At 39.4% G+C, this 17,465-nt stretch overlaps 1 protein-coding gene across 6 annotated transcripts in view; it reads left to right on the plus strand.

Moving 5' to 3' along the window:
• Nucleotides 1-1,632: 1,632 nt before the first annotated feature.
• fbxl4 (F-box and leucine-rich repeat protein 4) overlaps nucleotides 1,633-17,465 on the plus strand; it is a 43,639-nt gene continuing 27,806 nt past the window's right edge. For all 6 annotated transcript variants that reach the window (XR_006010644.1, XR_006010646.1, XR_006010642.1 and 3 more), the window contains exons 1-8: nucleotides 1,633-1,748; nucleotides 3,453-4,088; nucleotides 4,597-4,933; nucleotides 7,285-7,529; nucleotides 7,709-7,922; nucleotides 14,054-14,125; nucleotides 15,722-15,846; nucleotides 16,087-16,274. Coding sequence is in view for 1 of the 6 variants with exons in the window: in XM_041986941.1 (XP_041842875.1) it covers nucleotides 3,592-4,088; nucleotides 4,597-4,933; nucleotides 7,285-7,529; nucleotides 7,709-7,922; nucleotides 14,054-14,125; nucleotides 15,722-15,846; nucleotides 16,087-16,274 (1,678 nt within the window). In the remaining 5 variants the exon portion in view is untranslated. The remainder of the gene's footprint in view (nucleotides 1,749-3,452; nucleotides 4,089-4,596; nucleotides 4,934-7,284; nucleotides 7,530-7,708; nucleotides 7,923-14,053; nucleotides 14,126-15,721; nucleotides 15,847-16,086; nucleotides 16,275-17,465) is intronic.

The raw sequence follows: 17,465 nt of genomic DNA on the forward strand, positions 1-17,465 counted from the left end.
AATGCCTGTAACTTCTGTTGTTTGTTTGGAAGTTATTGTATAGTTTCTACAGACTGAAAGACAGAAAAGAGCAGGTTCCAAACCTAAAACCAGACTTTACTGTGGGGACCCTTTTGTTGCATGGTTGTGTTTCTACAGTTTCTAGTGGCTCCTTCATTCATTTCAACAGAGCCTATGGTGGCACCTCCGGAGACAAGAGGCAGCAACACTTTTTCAGTTGTCATGGTTCATGCTCTGCACGCTCATGAAAACTTCTGAGTATGTGCCTTTATGTAACTTCATTCTAGAGCTATGTACACTAGTAGACGTCTGTCAAGTTAACCACAAGCTGTTTAATTAGCTCAGTGTTTCTCAAATATGCGTACCCCTTGGCCCCTTGGAGTCTTTGGAGAGACTCCATATTTTATGTTTTTAGATATAAAATATTTATGATAAAATATCTAATAAAATAATAAAAAATAAAACATATAAATAAAAAAATAACAAAGTTATGTAAATGTGTAACTGAGGCAAATTATTTTTTAAAACTGCACATATTTTCCCCAGAAATTTCCAGTTGTTCATCATGTTTTCTAAAACAATAGTTCATTAAATGTAAAAATCTTGATAATGTGCATGTGTTGCTTTGTACTAAAACAAAAGGAAAAATGTGAATTTATCATTATTTATAAATTATTATGTTGTTATTTTACTGGTATGGCCCACTGGTGATCAAATTGTGCTGAATGTGGCCCCATAACTAAAATGTAAACTGACACCCCTGGTTTAGAGGGTACTGGGCTGAAAAAAAAGACAACAAAAAAATAAAAAACATCATTACGCTCCAATAGTAAGAAAAAGGGCATCTAATGCAGCTTTAGGAAGGCAAGAAACAAGAGCAAGTTTAACGTGAACTGATTAAATTAATCAATTAAGATTAAATTAAGATTTAAGACGTGATTTTGATCTTGTTATTTTGGAGCTTAAAGACTACATAGCCCACAATCCCTTGCGTTAAAAAAATGCTAGCCGGATGTTGACAGTTTGTTGAACGGTGATGATGTTGCTTTCAATGTGCACCGTAGTTTCCCCCTTCGAGCGTCTGCACCCATTTACTCTCAGATTTCAAAGAATGTAATCGTGTTTTATTTGTATTGTCGTTTACAAATTGGTATGCTATAGTTTGTCTTTGAAAAGCTTTCATCGTCATCGTGCGGGGTATTAGTGGCGGTGGAGAGGAAACAAAATAGTACTAAAAAAGATCACTTTCAGCTTCTACTAATGATACAAACGCACTTTGTTTCTTTCATATGTCATAAAAAATATATTACAGAAATATAAGAGATAACGACATAACTATTCCCATATTATTATTATTATTATTATTATTATTATTATTATTATTATTATTATTATTATCATCATCATTATTATTATTATTATTATTATTATTATTATTAACATGAACAACAACAATAAAAACAACAACAACAACAACAACAACAACAACAACAATAATAATAATAATAATAATAATAATAATAATAATAATAGTAATGCTTTATTCCAGACACCAAAGGAAGGTCCATATAAAAACAGTACATGACAAACAAGTTGTTTTTAAACTAGTTACTGTACTGTCCGACTGTTCCAGAAGGCACCGCTAGATAAACGCCAGGAATATTGTTTGCGGGCTGAAATATCCGGCTAAAGCTTAAGGAAATAAGCGGACTGCTCCTCATGAATGGATTTATTGATCTACGTTTACCGTAAATTTAATTGATTTTCCCACGTTTTGACTGTTTGGTTTTGCAGCCACCCATAGGAAGCTAACTCCTCATGTTTTGATAGCTCAGCTTGTTTGTAGGCTAGCTAGCAAACCCCGGCTACCTAACACCAGCTTTTTACATCAGCTAACACCGACAGCTTTAGCTGTGGTAGACAGCCCTTCTATCTGTCTAATTTTATATCACCAGTTGACACTGTAGTGGTTTTTCTGTACTAATGTTGACGGAATGACAGGCAGTTGGACGCGTGCTGTTTGCAATTGGGAAATATTTAAACTCGGTCAAGGTTGCATGTTAATTTAACTTGCATGAATTGATAGGCTTGAAATTAAATTAAAAATGCTTTATTTATTACAGAGGGAATTTACAATTACAGTGTTGTAGTTGCATGTTTAGGGCTTAAAGGGAATGTTATTTAAATTAACAGTGTACCTATTTCTCTTTCTTTTTGCCTTGATAAGGTCAATATGCAGGTTAGGTTGAGCGGTCGAGGATTTGTGTGCGAGGTCAAAAGTTAAAATTTAACTCTATATCAAATGCTGATAGGAAAAAAAAAAAAAACACTATTGCAAAGCAATTCCTTTATTTGTAAACATTTGATATATAAAACTTTGAAATATCCAGTGTAGTTACATACATCTGATGTTGAAGACTGGATAAGGTTGTCCCTTAATGCCTTCATAATTGCCATTGTTTGCTTTAGCCTACCACTATATTTGTTATTTGGCGTGGTCGATGGGTTAGGGTTAAGTCGGCCGATGCCAGACACCAGACTGAGGTTTCTGTGACCCTGATTCCTTCCTGATTTGCCTGTACCACACAAGTAACTATCATCAGGACCAACAAGGCAGTTGTCAATGAGGACTTTAAAAACCATAACAAAGCAAGAGCTTATTTAGCTGATTTGAGGTTGTGGAACAGCACACTGGCTGAAAATCCATCCTGATGCTTTTGTCACAAAAATAGATGAATCATAGTTCTGCTGGTTTTATTACATATGACAGAGCTGCACTTACATGTCTAAGATGCTGTTATTCCCATGCTGATCTTCAGTTTTAATTATATATTAATAAAATGCCAATTTTGCCCGAGACTGTTTTTAATTATAGCCTAGCAGACAAGGGCTTAGCATGTTTTTTTTAATAAAAAACCTTTTTCAGTTTGCGTTTTGACTTCATAAAAAAGTTGTCATGATCTGCCACCTGTAGTTTACCTTCGGCATGTTGTAAAGAACAATACTCACCCTAATCAGGAATCCACGTGATGCACAAACAGTGATATTACACTACCTTTTGATAGTACAGTCATTTTGCTAAATGCATGAAGGCAGTTTCATCGTGACCAACAGTAATACTTAGCTAAATGAATACCGCAGTTCTGGCAGGACATCATGTTTTTGACAATAAGCTTTAGAAACTATGAGTTACCTTCAAACTTTGTGAGTTTTTGTCTTTAAAGTGCTCAAATTTGGCAGAAATAACTCTTTTTTAGAAGTTTTTAGAAGTGGATTTAATTCTGTATTTTGCAAATCTTCTAACTTCTCTCAGCCAAAAAATATTCCAGTATTATACATGGAGATAATTATTCATTATGATTAACTTAATCTAAAAACTGAGTTGTACTGTGTGTCTCAGACCTGCTGTCTTGCTGTTCTCACTGGTGTGTTTGTTTCTGCCTAACCCACAGGTCATGCATGCAGCCGGGCTTCTCATCTGCGTTTTGTACATCCCCAGCCCTTGAGACAATGTGCTATCAGTAGTTGGTGGTTCTTCCTCCCTCTAGCTTCCATTTCTCCCCTCTGCCCCCTTCAGTCCCAGAATTCCCTATGTTAACCCTGTTGAGCATGTTTTACTATATATGTCTGCGGCGGCGCTCCAGGAGTGGGACTCGAGGCGAGGCTCTGACCAGTCGGCGGGCTGTGGAATCCGGCCAGCGAGCGGTGCTGCCGGTCAGTGTGGAGGTGGAGCAGTATGCCAAGGAGGTTTTGGACTTCAGCTCTCACTATGGCAGTGAAAACAGCATGTCCTACACCATGTGGAACCTGGCAGGGGTACCGAATGTTTACCCCAGCTCAGGGGACTTCACCCAGACGGCTGTGTTCAGAGCTTACGGGACATGGTGGGAACAGTGTGCCAGCGCTCCACTGCCTTTTCGTCGCACACCTAACAGCTTCCACAGCCAGGATTATATTGAGCTGGGCTTTGAGGAGCCTGTCTACCCTACAGCAGTAGAAGTTTTTGAGACCTATTATCCTGGAGCCATCGTGCAGATCCTGGCCTGCTCTCAAAACCCTTTTTCTCAGAACCCACCCGTTGATGTCAGGTAATGATCTTCTGGTGTAGATATTCAGTTCATTAACACTTCTAAACTATGCAGGACCAGTAGTGAGTAGCACTACTTCCGGTACAGGCCAAGTTCCCTGTATTTGGACTGAATCATGGCTTCATTTAAGGCCGTACTGGGATTTATTAGTGTTTATCAGTCATTTTAAGAAGATTATGCCAGACATAAGATTTAGTTAAATTTAGCTTCAGTGTAACTTTCTTATCCTTTATTATGTAAATGTACATGCACTTGTATTAGTTTTAGATGACACTGATTAGATTATTGTTTAAGCATCTGGCATTACATTATTAATAATAAGGCCTGAAAGGCACTGAAAATAAATATTAGCCAGTCTGTTATGATTAAGTAAATTTCTTTCTCAGCAAACAGTGTTAATTGTCATACATATGGTTGCACAGATCCCAAGGATGTCGTGTACAGTAGCACAAGTGAACTTAAATAAACATTCATTGTACAACATCTGAACACACTTTCTGTTGTCAAGGTGGGAAGTGTTGTGGTCCGGGGAGCCCACCAAGGCGCTTACTCCCCAAGCACGCCAGTTTTCCCCAAAAATCAAGCATATAAACTTCCCCACCAATTTGCTGCGCCTTGAGGTCAACAGCTCCCTCCTGGACTACTACACAGAGCTGGACGCTGTCATCCTGCGCGGGGTAAAGGAGATGCCCATGCTAGCTCTCTATAAGATGCCCCTCATTGACATCAATGATCTGAGTGACAGTGAGGAGGAGCTCTCTGACCTGGGAGGGCCTTTCAGGCTAGGAGGAGACAGCAAGCACCAGAGGACGGGCAACGGCTACTTTGACAAATTGCCGTATGAGGTGAGGGCAGGTTGTGTGTAAACCATAAACAACATTATTTGTACCATGTGTATGTGTGCCACATATCAGGTCGTGTGAAAAAGAAAGTACAACCTCTTCAAATTTTTACAAAAAGTCAGGATGTAATAGATATTCATCTGGTCCTTGCAGGGTTTTAAAATGAGGTAAATACAGCTTCAGATAAACAACAATACCTGAAATCTTAAATTGTGTCATTGTTTATTGAACAAAAATTGAGCTAAAATGCAAAAGTAGCATGTGATAGACTAAGTGCACCCCATGATTCAATAACTTATAGAACCACCTTTGATATCGTTCTCTCACGTAATCACGGAGGAATTTAGGTTCACTTTTTCTTCAGTTTATTTGAGGTTTTTGCTTCTGCTGTGCTCTTTTAATGTCCCACCACAGTATTTCAGTTGAGTTGAGGCCTGGACTTTGGCTGGATCATCACAGCACCTTAAATCCTTTCTTTCCTGCTGTTTTGCTGCTGTGCTTGGATCATTATTCTGCTTTATATAATTGTTTGCTTTGGTAAACCATGTAGTTCATGGTTGACTCAATGACTGCAACATATTTGGGTCCTGTGGCTGCAAAACAAGCCCACATTATCAGCCCTCCACCACCATGCTTGACAGTTGGTAAAGGTTTTTTTTCTGGTGTGCCGTGTTTAGTTTTTGCCATCAAGTACTGTTCATTATAGCAAACATCTCCACTTTGGGTGTGTTTAGATGTGACTTTGCATACCAAAGCTGTGCTTTTATTTATTTTTTTTTTAAGATAAGAACATTTATCCTGCAACCCTCCATTTTTCTTCATACATTGCATTGTCTGAACTATGGATGAACTTGCACTCTGGAGAAGATTGGCATCTATCTGAGTGTTTTGAACTTATTTATATTTGTTTTTCTTGTTGAATGATAGACTCCGAATGGTTTGAATATGACCTCGTAGCCCTTCACAGATTGATGGGCAGCAACAGTTGCTTCTCTAAGATTATATGCCTCCTTGGCATAAGGTTAAACTATCACTATGTAACTTTTTTAACTGTTTTTCTGACTTGTTTTATTGGTACACTGACGTTTATTATTTACATTTGTGGAGCCATCATTCCCCTACAATATCCCTGAGAAACTGCACTTTAAAGCTATTTTTTCCAGGACAGGCCTTACTTCACAGCAGCATTTCACTTTATGGCACCGCATCATGCGGCACCAACATACTATCAGGGATATCAACACACTGGTTGTTTTAACCGCGCACTGTGGATGAATGCAAGAGGAAATTATTGAGGAAGCAAGGAAAAGAAAGGAAAAAATAAACAGATCGAGAGATAAGACAAAAGTCAACTTGGAACTGATTTACTGGTTGGAGAGAGCTCAGAGTGGAGGTAGGATGCAAGATGGATGCTGAATTAGCCGTCGTTAGAGGACTCCTCATTGAAAAAATCAATATAGTTCAGTAGTCCTGCTTTAACACACACCTGGCTGCTGCCCACCATTGTTCAAATTAAAGTTTTCACCTACTAGTTGTTTATTCTGGCTTATTATTTTTGGTCTATGAATGACACTGTGTAACATGTCAGTGTTGGTGTTCATTAAGGCTGTTTTTACCCAATTTTAATAACTGGTACAGACCAGATTACTGTTTTCTTTTTTATTATTATGTCTAGATGCAGAAAACCTGATCACTGAAAGAGGGAGTACTTTCTCTTTCCATAATATTGCACCTGCATTCCACACACACGTGAACATTGTGGCTTGGACACGTTCTGACACGGTCCCCATCTCGTATGTGCTCACAGACGTCGAGTCATTTTCATGCCGCACGTATCATGTTGTCTGAGGCGTGCTTCAAAACACCAGCGCTTTGCTCTCTTATCTTCCCTCCAAACCGCTGCCATTAACAACAGTCTTCACAACTGCCATGTGTTTGTTTCAGAAACACAATATAGCTATTATCTGCCAGCTGATACCAGTTTGAACACAGCGTATTGTTAATTCACTGACGCACACTCACGCCAGCAGTCGCTCTCTCTTTGAGAGGCATACAAACAGAGCAAAACAACTCGGCTCACCTCTCTGCTGATCCTGTTCTCAATGCTTTGTGTCAAAGATAACCACTATTAAGATCTGCCTGATAAAAGGGACTAAATTAATATTCCCTGCTCTTTGCTGAAGCTGTTTTCCGTCTGCTACTAGGTTACACTACTCGCTGTATTATGCTCTGCTTTTTGTCATCATTTGTTTGGGCTCTTTCTGTTAACCCCCCCCCCCCCCCCCCCCCTTCATATCTTACCCTTCCCTTTCTCCTCTCCTTTCTTGACCCTTCTCCCCATCTTCCGTCCGCAGCTCATCCAGCTGATACTGAGCCACCTGACCCTGCCAGACCTCTGCCGTCTGGCCCAGAGCTGCAAGCTGCTGTACCAGCACTGTTGCGACCCACTGCAGTACACCCAGCTGAGTCTGCAACCCTACTGGGCCCGGCTGAATGACGCCTCTCTGGGACACCTGCAGAGCCGCTGCACTCTCCTCCAGAGGCTCAACCTGTCCTGGACCGGCAACCGTGGAGCTCTCACCCTGACGGGCTTCAGCAGGTCAGATTATCAGCGGGCCAATGCTAGAATAGCAATGACCTTGGAGAAGTAGTAAATACCCACAAGTACACACAGTTTTGAAGGCTGATCCTTCTGAAACAAAGAAAACAATCTTGTGCAATGCATCATAAACACAGCTTTTAAAAAGGTGCTGATGTGGGACTGATTTATCTCCTCAGTTTTATGAAGGCCTGTGGTCACAGCCTGGTCTGCCTGGAAATGTCGTGCTGCCACTTCCTGAATGAAGCCTGTCTGGAGGTCATCTCTCAGACTTGTCCAACTCTGCAGGAGCTCAATCTGTCCTCCTGTGACCGCCTTCACCCACACGCCTTCACGCACATCTCCAAGCTCACACAACTGCGCAGGCTGGTTCTCTACCGGACCAAGATAGAGGTAGGTGTGTTCAGCTGTCAAAGCTTCCACCTGCGGACTTAAATCTGTACCATCTCAGCTGACCCTTTATACCTTTTCTAGATGACCTACATACTTCTCATTTTATTTAAACTTCTGGAACATTATAGAATATTGTAGTGATCTGCCAATTCTGGACTGGCACACACACTCAGACCTGCAAAAATAATCTCCTAAGTATTATTGGCATCCCACACAAAAGCAGTCCTCCACTCTGTTTCCTTTCATAACAAACTAACAGCCACCTTGGGCTTGCATACCTCTGGTCAGGTATGAAATGTCAGCTATGACAGCCTATTATGGACTTTTGTTTTTATTGTTACAAGAGAGCTAAAGGCCGTCTCTGGCAGGTAAATTGTGCTGAAAATAATCTGAAACTGTGTATTTGCTCTGTCTGGGTGTATCTTTTGACCTTCCTAAACTTTCTATGTCTTACCCTGAAAATATAATGTTTAATGCTGATTCACTTTAAAGGAGAAGGAGCAAATCTTCTAAGGATTTCCACATCCTTTTAGCTGGAAATGTACAGCTCCAACACTAATGATTCTTTTGATAAGTATGTGACATCACTGGGAAAACAAGACTTAATTTCCTCCTGAAGTATATTAATATGCTAAGCTGAGCACTCTTTTCCAACTTCTATATTCCAATTTGCATATGAAGAGAATCTTCCACTGCATGATGCTTTATTCGGGACCCTCTATCCACTTGTTGGTGTCATTGTAGAGTGAACGTTTCCATGAGGCATGTCTTTATAATCAAAAAGCATCAGTCAGCAGTTGGTAACGAGTTATACTTCTGCTCTTTCTTAAGAACGATTTTGTTTTTCTACAATTCCATTTAACAATTACTGCTCTGTGCAATATTTTATGATTTTATATGTGTGTATAACAAGTTTGTGTGTTACAGTGTATGTGAATTAGTAGTTGTGTTAAGAAGATCTTGTTCAGCTCAGAGGAAAAAGAAACAGTGCTTACTAACTAGGCAGACAATGATATCCAGTGACCATAAAGCCTGTACTGTGACAGGAAAAAAAGAAAGAAAAAGAAATGTATTAGTGCTAGGCAGCGATTAAAATTTTTATTTGTGATTAATTGCATTTAATTGCATTGTAACTCGCAAAATGTCATTTTCCTTTAAAACAAGGTAAGTAAGTAAATATTTATTTATATAGCACCTTTCAAGATAAAAAAAATCAGAAAAATCAGAAAGTGCTTAACAATGAAACACAAAATAATACAACAATACAAAGAACATAAAAAGAAAACTAAGTAAAAGCAAGTTTAAAAAGATGGTTTTGTAGCTGCTTTTTATAAGAGATCACCAAGTCTGCAGATCTCAGGCTGAGAGGAAGCGAGTTTCAGAGGGCAGGACTGCTGCAAAGGCTCTGTCACCTTTGGTTTTCAGCCATGTTTCCTTAACAACAAGCAGACCTTCATCACTTGATCTCAGGGACCTGCTGGGAACGTAGGGCTGTAGAAGGTCTCCGATATAATCAGGTGCTTGGTAATGTAGGGCTCAATAAGTTAACCTCAAAATTTTAAAATGCACTCTGTGATGAGTGGGAAGCCAGTGCAGCTGGATTAGTAATAGAGTAACATGAGCGAACTTATATATATATATATGTATGTATATATTACTCATACTATACTCATAACATCACAGATGTGAGGAAGATGTATTAATAAACACATCTACTATTAACCAAGAGCAAGATATCTGCCCTCTTTCATTCTCCCTTTGATGCATTCAGGAAGCCCTGATCTGTGGTCTGCAGTTCTTCTTCTTCTCCTTTATATCTTTTGCCGGTTGGCAAAAGCTAATTGGTGCATTACTTCCAACAAGAGGTCTGGAGTGTGGACCAGAATGTTTCCATGAGCCCAAGTTGACAAAACATTAGTTTGTCTGCTGCAGTTTCCCAATCCCATGCTCCCCCTTAGGCCCCCACCCCCCCACCCCCGTTTTGAGAACCACTGACCTATTTGAATAAAACTAAAATATTTAGTTTTTTGTGTTGTTCATCCTCGTCTCTGCAGTCCAGCTAATCATTTCCTGACCGCTCAGATTGTAGATCTTTTTAAAGACCCACTCTGTAACTTTTTGACTATAAAACTCGCATCTGACTTGTTTGATGGCATAGTGACTTCTATTATGTGCATTTCTGAAGCCCTTGTGGTCCAGCAGCGTCCCACAGCTGAGAAATCGCGCTATGCAACTTTTTCATCTGGGACACTGCGTGATGTTGCAGCCGAATTTCTCTTTGCACATGCGTCACACGCTAGCAAGCAGATGTAAATAAACCGGCTGTTTTGAACGCGCACCATGGCAGATTTAGCAAAGAAATGTTAGAAAACATTATCTGAGGAAGAGATGAGAGACAGAGTAAGAAATAAGACAAGAGTCAACATAAAACTGTTTTTACTGTCTGGAGAGCTTGCTGTACAGGTAGGATGAAAGATCTTAACTGTTGATTGGGGGCGCGTCACTGGAAAAACAGCAAAGGTTAAGTAGTACATCTTTAAGGTCGCTCAAAAACTGCTTTAGCTACTATGGTTAAGGTTTGATTTCAGTTTAAGAGACGTTTCAGAGCCTCATCCATGATGTAAAATGATAAAACATCTGACCTGATGGTTCATGTTGGAGCCTGGGAGCATACATTTTTGTTGTCATCTTTTAAGATGAACCGAGTCAAGAGGGTTTCATGGACACATAGTGCATGTGTTCAGGTTGAGGCGCGTTTGACGTGTAAAACCGCTGCATTGTGTTTTTGGTATTGCACCCCAGCATGTCTGTGGTGTTTGCCATGTTTCAGAGCAGTGTGACAGGCCGTGTAGGGTTTCTGTGGTGGAGCCAGGCAGCATACTGCAGGTTGTTTACACCTGGACAGACAGAGCGAGCAGTGTGTCTGGAGGCTCCTGACATCTCAGCTGTCATTACCCTGTCACTGCTCTAATTAAATGAGTAGCTCGCCAGAGAGGGGTGCTTATAAAGGTGCCAAGCTGAGTTGAGCATACACACACACACACACACACACACACACACACACACACACACACACACACACACACACACACACACACGTATACACACAAAAAGCTTCTACTTTCATCTCTGACACTTTTTCCTGCCACTGAGCCACACGTGTTGGCAGTTGCTGCATTGAATTCCCATACCTCCATTCTTGCTGCAGCGCAAGAGGAGTGTGTCCTCGCTTTGCTTTACTCCATAAGGAGATGTAAAAATGATATCCTGTGTGTTATTAAAGTCTCCTAAATCCTGGAAGTGTTTGAGTGTGCAGACCACCGATCGCTTAGAAGGAATGTCACAAGGCATGACTATACATGTTACTGTTATCTATGTATTGGTAATTTAACGTGTTTTGTAGATTTACACTCAGATAACATGAAGGGGTTTAAGGTTTTGTTGCAAATGTGGCTTCTGTGCTGCAGGTTCTCACTGTGACCAGCAAAAGTATTCATTTTTGGGCAATTTTCTTTTATTTCAGCCTGTAATTTAAGCTTTTTTTTTTTTTTTTTACTTTTCTGTAACAAACCCACGCAAAATGGTCCAAACTGGTGAAACGAAGTTCGGGGGGGGGGGATTAGAAAAAAGTAAATGAATAAAAATAAACCGTTATGATTCACAATTTCTTAAAAAAAAAAAAAAAAGAAAGAAAAAAGATGGAAAACGGTGTGAGCAATATGTATCCATTACCTTTGCTATGAACCCCCTAAATAAAATCTGATGCTATTATTTACTTTCAGAAGTCACATAATTACCTATATAAAGTCTAGCTGCGTGAATAAAATCAGTCTGTTTTTTTTTGTTTTTTTTGAGGCCTTTATTGGACAGTTAGACAGGGCTCATCGAGTAGCTGTAGCCTCTGTATTTCTGCTCAACGACACATCCAATTTATTAATTTTAATTTTTATATATTTTTTTTTTAATATTTAAGTTTCTTATATCAGTAGTTTAATCAACAATGACTGATTTGTTTTTAGCTTTTCCCAAGGATCTTCTTCCAGACAACCTCAAACACATGCCAAACCGTCATCTAACTTTTCATGTTCATTTGGGTCAGTCACTGTGAAAAAAGTTGGTGGAGATAACAGATCAGAGAATAGAATAGAATAGATCATTCAAATATGAAAAAAATTACACGATATTCAACGTTTTACAATTGGTTTCAGTTTCATGGGCAAATTCCACAATTTCATCCATGTTTACCACATTGTGGAACTCACAGGAACCTACTATTTGTCACCTGATCTTGTTAAATATACCCCTGTTCTGAAAGGTCCCCACACCCTGAAACACCAGTAATCAATACGAACCACCAAGAAACAACAACATGAAGAATAAGGAGCTCTCCGAACGGGTCCGGGATAAAAGTTATGGAGAAGTAGAAATCAAATCAAATTTTATTTATAAAGCACTTTTCATTTAACAAGTAACAGAAAGTGCTTTTCATGTAAAAACCACAAGCCATCACACACTCACAAGTTTATTACAGAAAAAATTTAGGAAACATACACACATGCAATCATACTTTCTAGGAAAGAGGCTGGGTAATAAAAACAATATTCAAACCTTGAGAATTCCATGTAGCATAATAATCCACCACCAGAAAATTAAGGATAATGGTGCATCAAACCTGCGTAGATAAGGGTGTCCACCAAAACAGACTGGGCAAGAAGGGCATCAATCAGAGAAACAACAAAAAGACCAAAGGTAACCCTAAAGGAGTTGGAAACCAGTCCAGACTGGTGTGTCTGGACCTAAAAAGCTGTAAACTCCAAAGAGCAAGGCTTTATGGAAGAGGGACCAGAACTTTTTAGCAGTTAAGGCAAATTTCATGTCTGCTGCAAACCCAACATTTCTCATCTCCCCAAGAACACCATCCCCACAGTGAAGCACGGTGGTGACAGAATCATGCTGTGGCAATGTGGTCAGAACTGGGGTAATAAAGGATGCTGCTAAATACAGAGAAATTTTCAAGGAAAACCTGTTTTAGTCTTCCAGAGATTTGAAACTATGATTAAGTTACACCTTCCAGTAAGAGAATGAGCCTCATTCACCAATATTTTCTTACTAATTTTCTTAAATACGTTCTTAAGTTATTCTTGAGAAGACTCTACATCAGATTCAAAGATGTGTTTGTAGACAACTAAATTGTTCGTATCTTTCCTCTTGGAGTGATGAATCCCAGTCTCTTCATTAGTTAAAAGGATATGCCAGCTTGCCCTAATTTGCAAATAAATGCCTGAAAAAACTCTATAAAAGAGTCATGTGCAGTCAGAGAAAGAGGTAAGACAGAGATGAGGAAAATTAACAAACACAATGTCAAAGGAATGAATTAATGGAAATAAATAATAATAATTACGACATGCACTGAAACCTGTTTGTCCTGATTTGATAGAAACAGTTTAAAATAAACACGTGGTGAAATTCAAATTTTATAAAAGCAGCTTTATGTGCAAATAGACGTTTAATAGCTTCTAAACTTGGATAGCAAGTCTGTAAAATTTGGTCCAATGAGCGTGTCACTACAAACATCCTTGTGGTGTAGTGGTAGTGGCTAAAGGTGGAAGGGGTAAACTCTAGGATAAATTATGATTTTTAAGAATTTGTAAAGCAAATGACCTTCTGTGTCCAAAGAGTCCACCATCCTTTTAAGATACCATCCACTCAACATAGCGAGTGCATCAGATGGCATAAAACCTCCAGTTGGTTGAGACTTAAAGATAGTCAGTGGATCAGGACCTAACCTGTGGATCAGGGAGGGGCTGTATCCTGTTGTATCTCAGAGTTGTTGGCATGCTGTGTAAATCTTAATTAAAACATCCCAAATATCTAATTTAACTTCAGGATGTGAGGCTACAAAACAGGAAAAATCCAAGGGGTGGTGATTGTTTTTGGAAGCAAATGTAAATGAAGATTTCCATTTTTTTACTGTTTACCTTCCTGCTTATTAAGTATTATGTACAAGTCACGTTACTTAAACTGAAAATTATCTGTGAAAAATGTTTTGGATTGAATGACACTTTCTAAAAATATAAGCAAGTAAATGATTCTCCAGTGTGTTTTTTTTCTCCACCTTCTTTTCTTAACAGCAAACATCCATCCTGAGCATCCTCACCTTCTGCACAGAGCTGAGACATCTCAACCTGGGGAGCTGTGTGAGGGTGAGAATGGATTAAGTGTGAGACAAATGTAGCATTTATATAGATAGCTGTAAATTGAGCTTTAGTAATTATTGCATGGCTTACAGTCATAATGAACCAAAGAAATTTAAATCTAACCTGAACACTTCTCTGGGATGTACACACAAATACGTGAAAACAAGTCTTTACTCTGAAGACAATACAAAGAATCAGAAAAAAGGTTTAATCTAATACTTCGCTCTTCTTTTTTTGTTACCAGTGTGACGTCACATCACAGATAATCAAACTTGAACATAATGCAATTCTAAAATAGTACAGACACAGAATATAAAAAAAAGCACAAACCATTGTCCTGAATTACACATGATGCAAAAATGAGACCTTTCTGTTATTTCTGGTCCTTAAGAAAAAAAAAATGTACTCTGCTTTTTTTTTTAATTTACCACGAGAATAATTGAGCATTTTTTTCGACTACATTTTATCAAACTTCTTTCACACTAAACAAAAAGTCAGGACCACCCACTGAAATCTGGCTTTTGTCTTCAGTTGCACAAGTTGCATCCACATTCAGTCTCATGTCAAATAATTCAGGAGTAAATTTGATTATTGATTGGCTTCAAATATGACACTCAGATAAATGCATCAAATTTCACTTTCTGCGCTTCGCCTTGAGGTGATACAATGACTGTAGCCCTGAAATATGTTTAGTAAACACAGTTTTTGGCTAAAAAACTGACCTGGAGCACTAAAGTGCAGATTAGAGACATGATGGATAATTATTATTTTTGGTGGATGCACTTCCTTAAAAGAAAAACTAAATAAAATAAATACAGATGAGCTCTAATTGTGGGGTAATAAAACTTTAATTTGCCCACTCCTTAACACAGTTTCTCTGTAACTGAACCACATGACTGACTGATATTTGTTGCCTTTTCTCATTGTTGTTGAAATGAAACATTTCAGTAGTTTTCTCCTTTTCTCCATTAAATCACATGTGTCATTATCAGCAATGAAAGGCATTAGAAATACACAAAAACAAACATCTCTTTAAGCCAAGCCTTGACTATTCATGTGATGCTAACCTGACTGATGTTCCCTATGTTGCTGTGGTACCTGTGCTGGCTTTTTAACTGTTAAATACATTTATTTGCTTTCATCTTTGGATAAAAGGATGAATTATGGCCACCATTATCTACAATGTTATAGCAGATTTCTTCTATTGAAAGTTCTGTTAGCGCTTTGTTCCTTTGCTTTCTTGAAAAACAGAAAATTAGGTTGTTAATCTACTATTTTGTCACTGCAACATTTCCAAAGACGTTTGATAATACATGAGATGGACAGTCAGAGCGAGGAAAATGAGTATTAACTAACTTAGATCATTCCTGCTCACACCATTGTGACTTCTGCTTAAAAAATAGCAGCTGAAGTGAAGATCACAGAGTACCTTGTATTTTTATACTTTGTTTAATCAGACATAGTAATACATCTTAATCAGCTGCAACATTTAAGAGAGTCAGCATAGAGCTGAATATTTGATAATCCATTTTTAAGCTGAAGTCATCCAGGAAGCATCGCTGCAAATACTGCACACATCAGAATGACCTGTCTCCTCATCAGATTGAAGACTATGATGTCGTGGCCAGTATGCTGGCTGCTCGCTGTCGATCGCTGTGCTCTCTGGACTTGTGGCGCTGCAAAAACCTGACCGATCGAGGCCTGGCTGAGCTCGTCTCAGGCTGCAGGTAGGCAATATCAGCAGGTTCACTGCCTTAGTGGTAACAGCCAGGAAAATGTTCGTCATGTTAGAGTCAAGTAGTGAAACATAATTTAAGCCTTATCAAAATAGGACACTTTCAAGAATTTCAGATAGTTTAACGCTAATGTTTTAATAATGTGTTTTTAGTAACCATCATGTGCAAAATACACTGATTGACTGAGCTTCGAGTCCTGGAGATTTTCTCTGATGGTCTGTGGTTACTCAGGATGTTGGAGGAGCTGGACTTGGGTTGGTGTCCCACACTGCAGAGCAGCACTGGTTGCTTCCAGAAGCTCGCCCGGAGCCTGCCACGACTGCGAAAGCTCTTCCTCACCGCCAACCGCACTGTCTGTGACTCGGACATAGAAGAACTGGCTTCCTGTTGCCCGTCGCTGCAACATCTCGATATACTCGGTACACTCTTACTTCACACATATATGGACACAGTTATTATTTATTGGTGAAGGTCATTTTCAGCTTACTGAATCAAATTTGTTGATGTTTTTTATATAAGTTCTGAGCAGAGCATTACCCACAATAGACTCCAAATATGTACAAACGCCTGTATAATGGCTCTATTGCATAATGTCTGCCTTAATCTGCAATCTTAATCTTCCTTAATATTGTAGACAACATCACTTTAAGGCAGCGGTGCCCAAAGTTGGTCCTCAAGGGCTGCTGTCCTTCAGATTTTCCAATGTTTCCTGCTTTAACACACCTGACTCAAATGAAATAAAACCAACAGCCTATTAAGTTTTGCACAATGACTCATCAATTTGAGTCAGGTGGTTTTGGAGCAGGGATACATCAAAAACCTGCAAGATTGTGGCCCTTGAGGACCGGAGCTGGACACCCCTGCTTTAAGGTAAATAATAAAAGTAATACATTTTATTTGCTGGCACCTTTTAGGCCACCCAAGGTTACAGATAATAAAAGCATAAAATATCATCAGACAATATTAAAACAAAGCATCAACCTAAAAACAAGTGTCCAGTCAGTGAGTATGCCAGTTTGACCAGGTGAGTTTGAGATGTGATGGAATCTGACTGTCCTATGTGTGGGAGTCCCGTAGTCTGGGTGCTGAGCAGCTGAAGGCTCGGGCACCCATGGACCTGAGACGTGATGAGGGGATAGTTAGTAGTTCAGCAGAGGTTGAGCGGAGGGTGTGGGAGGAGTTGTATCCTTGGAGGAGGTCACTGAGGTGAGTGGGGGCTAGGTGGTCTAGAGCTTTGTATGTGAGAAGGAGGTTTTTGTAGTGGATGTGGTATTGAACCGGGTACCAGTGAAACTGGGGGGGTGATGTGATCAGTCAATTTGGTGTGGATGATGATTTGGGCGTCAGGGGAGAGTGGCCTTTCTGTGTGGAGTTTGCATGTTCTTTCTGTGTATGTGTGAATCTCTCCAAATACTCCGGATTCCTCCCACCATCCAAAGACATTCATGTTAGGTTAATTGGTCACTAAATTCTCCCTAGGAGTGAGTCGTTTGTCTTTCTATGTTGGCCCTGTGATGGACAGGGGACCTGTCCAGGGTGTACCCTGTCTCTTGCCTGCTAATGCTGGGATAGGCTCCAGCTTTTCTGCAACTCTTAATTGGACTAAAATG

The sequence above is a fragment of the Melanotaenia boesemani genome, chromosome 6 (assembly GCF_017639745.1).
Source record: "Melanotaenia boesemani isolate fMelBoe1 chromosome 6, fMelBoe1.pri, whole genome shotgun sequence".
Taxonomy (NCBI): Eukaryota; Metazoa; Chordata; class Actinopteri; order Atheriniformes; family Melanotaeniidae; genus Melanotaenia; species Melanotaenia boesemani.